A 10,323-nucleotide genomic window follows, 5' to 3' on the forward strand; every position below is an offset into this window, starting at 1 on the left:
AGGTCAACGTGGTTGTTGACCTGCTGTAAACGAGCTCCTAGAGCTTGGCTTCACCCTCACTGCAGCCTTGAAAAATGGGGTGAAGATCTTGTATTTAAGAAGTAGCTCTTGATAGCACTTAGTATGCTTTGGTCATTTTCTGAAGCACATAGAAAGATGTTCTGTGTGAAGCTCCCATTAGCGACTGGAAACTTGGATGCAGTTTTGCTGCAGTTTTAACTGAAATTTAGAAATTGTTGAAGACTCTGTTTGTGCACCCGCTCTTGTGTTGCAGCAGATGTGAAGATGTCCACCTTACCTGTAATGAAAAAGGCTTAAATTTAAGATATTTTAAGATATCTGACAGCCAGGAAGAATACAGTGTGCCCAGATATCCTGGTTCAGCTGATAGACACTGGTTTAGGTCACACATATAAAAATCCTTGCTGGATTAAATTACCAATATCCATAAAGTCAAGTCAAAGTCAACAACATGTTGTGCTTTAAGATATTATTCTGGTTATGGGTATTAAGGAAAATGCCTGTTGAATCTTATAGGTAGAGTTATATCCTGAAAATCAGAAAACCAACAGATTTTTCTCTCAGATCCACTACAGGTGCTGAATTTTGATGTGGCAGTAATTCTCACTCTTCTGAAAATCACCACGGTTGTTCTGTGTTCTGACATTTCATTTAAGAGGTGTTGTTTTTTTTTCTCTCTTCTCTCTCTCTTTTTTTTGTGTGTTTTTTCTTTTACAGGCAACGATTGGCATTGACTTCTTATCGAAAACCATGTATTTGGAGGATCGAACAGTGAGTAAGATTTTTGTTGCACTTCTCGATATACAGTAAGAACGAGGATCTGCATCTGCTGGAATTGTGCAGCCCACAGTTCTGAGATCACTTTGGAAATAAAAAAACTCAGCTGAGCCTTCATTTTACCAGCTGCTTCCAGATTAACCAGTGCTGTGGAGACAGTTCCCCTCTCTGTTTGGGGAAACGAGTAATCACCATTTGGTTCCTCCTTGGAGGAACCCACGAGTGCCATTTTACAAGTGGTAGAAGGTCCTATAGTGTCATCTTCTTTAAAGAGGGGACACGGATAGTTTGAGGAGTCCATAAGGAAAAGGAGACCACGCTGAACCCCTTCTATTTTTCATGAATGAAATATAAATACATTATTATAAATTACCAAATGTTACCAGTTAATAGCTGCCTCGATAGTTCTTAATATGACTTGTAGAAAAAAGAAGGTTGCCTTCAACAGTAATCCACAAATGATACTCGTTGCTTATCTTGGTGTGCAGCTCTCCTTCCTGAAATTAAATCACTCCTCTGTGGATGCAAAAACCTCTGGTTTAAAATGAGCTCAGATTCTTAATTAAGAAATGGAGCCGTTGAGCTATTTGCAGAAGCAAATTGGGCAGCGCTGCACAAGCTGATGGGATTGTAGAAACCCCACAAGAAATATGAAAGTGCTGGAGTGATGGGATGTTCTTTCCCTAGCGAAACTGGCCCTTGTGTATCTTGCCATACCTGCTGCTTTTAGTATATCTTGCCTTTTCTTTCAGAACCTCGATGATAAGAGACATTCAACCTCATCCACGTTGCATGTTAGTTTTCATTGTGGCTAAAGGCTTAAATATAGAGTAAGAACTAGTGTTTTATCCACAAAAAATACACATTAGTAGCTTTTCCAGTGCTCTGACAGCAGCTGAAGGCTCTTCCTTAACAAGTATGATGTGTGGTCTGAAATATCTTCCCACCAGCCACCATCCTCCAGGACACTGGAGGTGACACGCTGGAGTCCTGAGGAAGGATAGCAGCGGAGCGTGAAAATCTTGTGTAGGCAGAACTGCAGGTGAACATTTGCCTCAGTTTTCTTGTTAGTTCTCTCAGTTTTGAAAGCTGAACAATTCTATTTCTCCCCTTTTGGAAATGAATCATTTTTTTTTAAAGAATAAAGACAGTGGAAAGCCAAGATAGGTGCACGTATCCCAGTTTGGATTGGGAGAGATGGTTGTAAAGGAGACAGTTTGCTGCTGCTCCCAATCCCCAGTCATCTCCTGCATGAGTTTATCATTTTTTATTTAGCTTTTTTTATTTTATTTTTAATTTTTTTTTTTCCAAAAAAAAGTAAAATTTCTTTTTTTTTTTAATTTTTAGTGGCAGTTTGGCTTTTTTTTAATTTTCTCCCACCCACAGATCAGGTTGCAGCTGTGGGATACTGCTGGTCAGGAACGTTTCCGTAGCCTCATTCCCAGTTACATCCGTGACTCTGCTGCTGCTGTAGTAGTTTACGATATCACAAGTAGGTATATTGCATTGGGTTTGACCTTTCTTCTTCTTTATTTTTCTTGCTTGTTTGACTGATTTTGTTAGGTACGGTTGCAATTATGGGACACAGCAGGTCAAGAACGGTTCAGGAGCTTGATTCCTAGCTACATTCGTGACTCCACTGTTGCAGTTGTTGTTTATGATATCACAAGTGAGTGGGGGGAATTCTGCATTTCTAATACTCTGCCCCTTTCATCCTTTAGCCTAGCTTTGCATGTCCTCTCACACTCATCTGCTTGTTCTTCATTCTGGCATGAAAAAATAAATATATATATATATATATATATGTTTTCTTTTATTGTAGTCAAATTTTAAGCTAACCACCCAATTACTGCTGTTCTTATGTATAAACTGTCTTACAGATGACATCATTTTGTAACCCTTTCCTAATTGCATTCTCCTCAAGCCTTGAGTCCTCCTGGCTGGTCTTGTTGCACTTTTACCCTCTTTCATTTGCTTTTTAATTGTAATATCACTGATGACTTTATGGTCTCAAACACCTGAATCATGTTCATAAATATCTGAAATCTTAATATGAAGAGATTTTGCACTGATAACTGGAGCTTGCCTCACTCCATTTACCACCCCCACCCCCCCACACACACCCCTCAAAGGAAAAAATAAAGAATAATTAAAAAATAAGGGCATGGGCTGGGGAGGGGAAATGCATTAACATCACATTTTTCATTCGAATCGGTCACTTTCACATTTTGCAAGATGGAAAATGTAACCACTAAGCCCTTTAACAATTGCTCTTGCATTTCTTACTAAGGTATGTACGTTTTTGTCAACTAAAATATTAGCGCTTTTTCAACCCTTCTCCTTCTCTGCCCCCCCCCTCCATCCAGAGACCCCCGAACTTACTAGTTTTCTCTACTTAAAAAGAACAGAAATTTGGTTTCAGGAGAATTAAACCTTCAGTTACTTTCAGTTCTAAGGCGAAATTCACCGAGAGCGGTGGCCTAATTCTATACAAATGCAAAAGTGCTTCTCCTTTGATTTAGAAATACTAGAAGATTACAACAGGAATAGGGGTTTTACCTAGAAAAGCTTTAATTCATAAAAATAACACTTTCATTTCAGCTAAAACTCCAGCTTAGCTGTAATTTTTTTTAATGTTAGCTTCGAAATTTTTTTTGACTGACCTAGCAAATTTAATATTACCAAGTAATAAAGAGAAGAATTAAAGCGCTGGCAAGTGATCAAATCTTGGTTGTTTGGCATGTGATATATTAACTATCTAGTAGAAACCATTAAAAAAAATCAATATTTGTCAAGAACTGCTGCAGAGCCCCTCCTTTTTTTAAGTACTAATAGCAACTCAGATGCTCTTTGTGTAGCTAACGCGGAGCTCCGTGGCAGCTTCTATACAACTTGGATTTTCCTGAGGGGATGCAACTTTACAAACAACATTCTGTCTCATTAGATCAAGATAACTTCCTAAAAATCTTATCTCAGAGCTTTTAAGGGTGTATCACGAAAAAAAAAAAGTGTCTGTGGATAGGTTAAATTAGTATTTGTGGTTCTATGGAAATGATTTGGAAACTATTTGGAGCTCGCTGTTCGATGATAGAGGAGTTGCTAGTATGATGTATAACCCTGAAATTTCCTAGTGAAAATCCTGAACCTAGCAAGGAAAGAGTAATTGAGCTGTACTATTAAATACTTTTAAGAAGCAATGAAGCTGTAGGAACCTCTTGCTGTAGATGCACGAGTCACGAGCAGTGTAGAATGCAATATCACATTAATTCAGATAAAATAAGGAACTGGTCTAAACCACGATGATAATTCTCATTTTAGACTCTGTCAAAACCACATTGTAGATCAACTCAGTTCACTCCCTGGTTTTGAATTCACCTGTAATGAAGTACGAGTCCATTTTAAGTTAATTCCAAATTTTTCTATCTATGTCATTGTGGGGGGATTTAGGGTTTCACTCGCTGATTCTTCATCACCCTATTTATACCAAATCCAGAGAATAGGAAGCTTTAATTTGAGACTTAGAGATGTATTTACCAGTGATCTGTGAAAAACACCCACAGTGATAATCCTCTCCACTGTTCTCTGCTAGATGTAAACTCGTTCCAGCAAACAACAAAATGGATTGATGATGTCAGAACGGAAAGGGGCAGTGATGTCATCATTATGCTGGTGGGAAATAAAACAGATCTAGCAGATAAGAGGTATGGAGGCATAAAACTCATCTTTCAAATGCTTTTCTTAAAGTGCTGCTGTTTTCTCCTAGACAACTATTTCGAAAATAACATTTTTATTTATTTATTTATTTATTATTTATTTCCAAAATGCTTAAACTTGTTTTAACTATGCTGGAGATGCTGTGACCAGAGAAATCTCCATTTTAAAACTTCTTTTTATTTGATTAAGCACAAGTATCCATGCTGTGAATGAGTTGAGAAACTGTCACCAACTTGTTCAGCTGTCAGGAGAGAATGGAGTGTTAACTACAACCTCTATCAGTGAACGAAGAAGCTAAAGTTGTTACAATATTCATGCTTAATAGGTTTACTCTGATACAAATCATTAATTGCCCTTATGAAAAGTCCTTACCCTACAAGAAAGCTGGGGAGGGACTTTTCCTAAGGGCAGTTAATGACAAAACAAGGGGAAATGGGTTTAAGCTGAAAGAGGGGAGGTTTAGATGAGATATTAGGAAGAAGTTCTTCACTGTGAGGGTGGTCAGACACTGGAACAGGTTGCCCAAGGAAGTTGTGGCTGCTCCTCCCTGGAAGTGTTTGTGGCCAGGTTGGATGAGGCTTTGAGCAACCTGGTCTAGTGGAAGGTGTCCCTGCTGCTGGCAGGGGGGTTGGAACCGGATGATCTTTAAGTTCCCTTCCAACCCAAACCATTCTATGATTCTATGAAATGATAGTAATAATTCCCTTTTAAAACTCTTCAGAGATTTTTTTAGAAGTTGACAAACTTAAATATTTTCATTAGAAGTTGTGAATCTCCAGCTCTTGCCACGTTGTGTACTCTTCTCCTTCTGGGTTTGTGGTGTTCTTAACACAAAGGAGTAAAAAGTCACAAAGGTAAAACAAAAGCATGAGAGGGAAATAATCTGGATTTGATTGAAATCCCTATTTCCTCAGAATACCTTCACTTTGTGACCCTTACTTCAGATTTCTAACATCTTTTTTAAGAGTTGTTTACACACACACATGCCCCTCAGATACCTCATGATTTTTGTAGGATAGCTCTTGAACCAAAGTTTCCCCCAATTTTTGCTGTAGCAGACTGATTAATGGGAGGGACACCCAGCCAGTGACAAATGGGGCAAAATTCGTTTGATATGAGATGATCACACTTGGTCCTTTGTTAAAAAACAGTTTTGTAAGCTGCAAGTTGATGATTATTACTGGATATTAGAATCTATTAATTGCTAATTGTTCAGACATAAAAGCATAGCTTCCTGGACAGGGATTTAGAGGAGTCTCGTTGGCCCATTTACCTGTTCCCCTGGAAAGCTGAGTTTTTCTTTGGCCAAGTTTTGTTTTCTTTTCTTTGTGGCCAAGTGTGCTGTAAAATTCCATCTGATATGATGAAATGATGATACTTGTCTACCACTGTGCTTGGTATGTGGCATGGAGAAAAAAATTAAATGCTTTTTAGAACTGTAATGAAGCAGATATCTCCTTAGGTTGAAGATTAAAATCTTAATTTTCAAGATGTTTGGTGTTATTTCTTTCCTAATTCTATGTTATTTTCAAGGTGTTTGTTTGTTGTTTGGTTTTGTGGGGTTTTTTTTCTAATTTTGTGTTGTCTTCTCCAGACAAGTGTCCATTGAGGAAGGAGAAAGAAAAGCCAAAGAGCTGAATGTAATGTTCATCGAAACTAGTGCAAAAGCAGGATACAATGTAAAACAGGTGAGTAACCTGCTCCTTGTGGAAATAGAACTTCCCTAGACATGGGGAAGCCTTTGCAAAGGGTGTCTGGGGGGATATTTGTAGCCTGTACACAACAAACGACGTCTGAGAGTTGACTTGTTGGCTGAGGTTCAAAAAGATCCCTGACCTTGAAGAAAATGAGCCAGAATTTCTTTCCCTTTAGATAAAAGGAATTATTGAAGAAGCTTTGTGGGTATGGAATCATTCTTGATAATCCAGATTGGGTGTTTAGATTGAAGGGAGCCAAAAAGTTGGGGAAACACAATTCTGAGGATTGTTTCTGATACGGATTCAGTGAAAGAATGTGGGCAAACCAGTCAAGGAGGAATATGATGGCTTAAAATGTTTCCAGTGTACAGTGAGACGGTGTAAACTGGTGTTCCCACTCTGTTGGAAAGCACTGAAAGTGTGAGCAAATGTTCTTGGACAGCCAACGCTGCTATTTATTTCTGGTAGATGATGAGTGGCTTTTGAATCGGGGGGGAAAGCAGTGAAATGTCTTTTGAGCTGATGCAACTGCAACAAAATTTAAGGTTTCTGTTGTGAAATCAGCTGCGGCTCTTAAATTTCTGGCCTGCTGGCCAGGTGAAGTTTTAGCCCTTGCGTTGAAGAAAGAGAAATCACTTGGCAAACAGTGAACTGGTGAAAGTAGTAAATGCCACGGGGCTGAGCTGGTGTTTGTGTGAAAGAAATTTTGTTGGAGCTTATTAGTTATGTAAGCAAAATGTGCTTCCTAGCAGATAGAATCATAGAATGGTTTGGATTGGAAGGGACCTTAAAGCTCATCCAGTTCCAGCCCCCCTGCCAGCAGCAGGGACACCTTCCACTAGACCAGGTTGCTCAAAGCCTCATCCAACCTGGCCACAAACACTTCCAGGGAGGAGCAGCCACAGCTTCCTTGGGCAACCTGTTCCAGTGTCTGACCACCCTCACAGTGAAGAACTTCTTCCTAATATCTCATCTAAACCTCCCCTCTTTCAGCTTAAACCCATTTCCCCTTGTTCTGTCATTAACTGCCCTTAGGAAAAGTCCTTCCCCAGCTTTCTTGTAGCCCCTTCAGGTATTGGAAGGCTGCTATAAGATCTCCCTGGATCTTGAATAGAGAGTTGGAGCTGCACATCCCTCCTGACTCAGTGCATAATGGGATATTGCTTTTTACATTGATCGAGCAATTTCTCATATGGAGTCGTGACCGCCGAAGCGTTTTGGCAGCTGCTCTTAATGGTAGGAGGAAATGCAGTAGTGCAAGATGTTGAAGGCAGACATTCCTGGGTGTCTCCACAGAACAAATGCACGCAGGCTGTGATAGTTTCACTGGGCTAGTCCTTGGTTAGCCATTCACCCACTGCCCCCCAACCCCAGGGGATAGGGGAGGGGATTGGGGGGCAAGGATAAGGAGGCTTGTAGGGTGAGATAAGAACAGTTTAATAATAGAAAGAAAAGGAAACTTAAAATAATACTAATATTAAAATTGTAGTGATAATGATAACAGTAATAAAATATGCAAATGAGTGACACCCAGTGCCATTGCTCACCACCCACCGACCAAGCCCGGCCCGTTCCCAGATCACGATCCCGCAGGAGCCACAATCCCGACCCGAAACCGCAATCCCGGGAGAGCCAGAGCCCGAGCCAAAGCCAGAGAGAGCAAGAGAGGAAGAGCCCCTCATGGATCTCCTGCCCATGGGGGACAGGAGATGGAACAGCCCCTTGGCAGAGCCCAATGCCCATGGAGCTGATCCATTACAACATTCCTCACCTCCCTGAGATCTTGTGCTTGTAGACTCACAAACACAAAGTCCTTCACTCCCAGGGACAAAAATGCAAACACTGGGGTGTTCTTAGTGTCTCTCTCATAACAAGTCCCAAGCTGAAAAGCAAAATGCAGCACTATTCTAACTACTGAAAAAGAAAACCCAGCTCAGTTTCAGCTAAAAACCGGGACACACGCACATGTATATATATAAAATATACACATATTTGTGTATTTTATATATATAGTTATTTACACAAATAGCTGTGTGCAGAATTGTATCAGAAGTGACTAAAACAAGGTTATAAATTGTGAGTTATAGACAGGATTAAAGGCTCTGTTATTACAATATCCCTTGACTTTGTGTATTAGTAGCAAGATTATTCCCTGTATAATGAAATAGTCGTGTAACCTTCGCGCTGCGTTTCGGTGCATTAACGAGCGTGAAAGTCTTCAATTCCAGGCTCCACCAATTAATTCTGCCACAACACAGAGGCTGGCTTGTCACTAAGGCTTCAATTCTGTGCTGAAATCCTTAATAGTCACTTAGGGGGTGTGCATTTGAGAGCAGTTGCTTTGCTGAGAGGAATGATGATGATCATAGAATCACAGAATGGTTTGGGTTGGAAGGGACCTTAAAGCTCATCCAGTCCCAACCCCCCTGCCAGCAGCAGGGACACCTTCCACTAGACCAGGTTGCTCAAAGCCTCATCCAGCCTGGCCACAAACACTTCCAGGGAGGAGCAGCCACAGCTTCCTTGGGCAACCTGTTCCAGTGTTTGACCACCCTCACAGTGAAGAACTTCTTCCTAATATCTCATCTAAACCTCCCCTCTTTCAGCTTAAACCCATTTCCCCTTGTTCTGTCATTAACTGACAAAATGATGATGATGATGATGATGATGAAGCTTTGTACTCCCTCTTTCCTTGAGGGAGTTGCTGTGCTGCTGACACGTTTCCAGAACTCCGTGTCGAAGCCTCTAAGGTGACTTGTGGCTTTTGGGGACCAGTTGGAACCCTGATGCTTTGAGATATAAGTAGGAAAATTCCATTTTGGTATAAAATACCGTTGTTTAATAAAACATATACTTTATAAAGCTACCACAGCCTTCCTCATGAAGGATATTACCTCCATTTAATACATTTTGAAGGAACAAACCTTTTTTCTTTTGTATTTTATGCTGAAGCCATTCAGGGATTGTACTAATGAGACTGTCAGAGCAGAAAGCCATTTCTGTAGCTGTAGCCTCGCTTGCACGCTCCCTAGAGAAAATTTTTAGCTATATAACAGAAGTCTAGACAAATTATGCTTCTGATTTTAATTGCCAGGTTATGTGCTGTAAAACTGCTTCTGTGAGAAAATAGGTTTGGTAATTCAGCTTCAGGAAAAAAAAAAAAAGGTAAAAATAAAGGTTTTGAGAACCTGGAGGCTCCTTCCCTCCGTATTAAATGGAAGATTTGTTCTTCTGAGACCTAATTCTTGTTGTTCAATAACATCAATAAACAGTAATACTTAAAAAAACCCCCCAATTTGGGGCTGTTCCATATCACTGCATCATAATCCGAGTGGGTGCTGCTTCCTGTAGTGTGAAGTCTTGTCAGAATTAGACAAGAGGACAGATTTGAAGTGACTTCATTCCCTGTGTAAAATATCAAAACAAAAGGCCATGGGTGGCTCTTCAAAAAAAGAACTAAAAATGGAGTTTTGTTCCTTGTGTTGCAGGCATGGGCTGGGATTTTCAGGATCTTCCAAGCTGTTCCATACTGCAGAATATTTAAAGCTCTAGGTTTTTTTATTAGTTTAATAAGTAGTTGAAATGATTCTCAAAAGATAAGACTTTTAATACCACTAATTATCTAGTTCTCTTTCCTTGCAGCTTCTCTATTGAATGGTATGAAATTATTTTACTAATTTGTCCATAAATTCTTCCCCAATGAACTGGGAAAGTGGATACAACTACAGAATGGATATCTTTCCCCTAACCTGTAGGAAATCTTTCTCTAAGAAGCTGAAAGCTAATTTGACCTTCCCGTAACTGATAACTTCTATCCATAATATATTCTGATTCTGCAGAACAATTACTGCCCAAATTAATTTTCATACAGGATTTTTAATTCAAGTCTCAAATTATTTTAGATACAAAGTCCATATTATGACTGCATAAAATAAAACACATTTATGTAAAGAATTAAGGTCACTTAGTGCCAGATGTTAAGTATTAATGTAAAGGTGAATCTTAGGCGAGTGGTGAGTTATTGGTCTGTTCACTAAGGTTTGGGTTCAGATTTAGTAATTACCATAGAATCATAGAATGGTCTGGGACCTGAAAGCTCATCCAGTCCCAACCC

General features: G+C 39.7%; 1 protein-coding gene across 1 annotated transcript; it reads left to right on the plus strand.

Annotated features, from left to right (window-relative positions):
- Positions 1-738: 738 nt before the first annotated feature.
- On the plus strand, positions 739-6,200 carry LOC104523657 (ras-related protein Rab-6A; the record flags this gene model as incomplete). Its single annotated transcript, XM_010166350.1, has 4 exons — positions 739-792; positions 2,185-2,290; positions 4,388-4,499; positions 6,107-6,200. Coding segments are annotated over 4 exons (366 nt in total), but the record flags the coding sequence as incomplete, so codon positions are not given.
- Positions 6,201-10,323: the final 4,123 nt, after the last annotated feature.

This window comes from Antrostomus carolinensis, unplaced genomic scaffold (genome assembly GCF_000700745.2).
Source record: "Antrostomus carolinensis isolate BGI_N321 unplaced genomic scaffold, ASM70074v2 scaffold5480, whole genome shotgun sequence".
In the NCBI taxonomy this organism is placed as follows: Eukaryota; Metazoa; Chordata; class Aves; order Caprimulgiformes; family Caprimulgidae; genus Antrostomus; species Antrostomus carolinensis.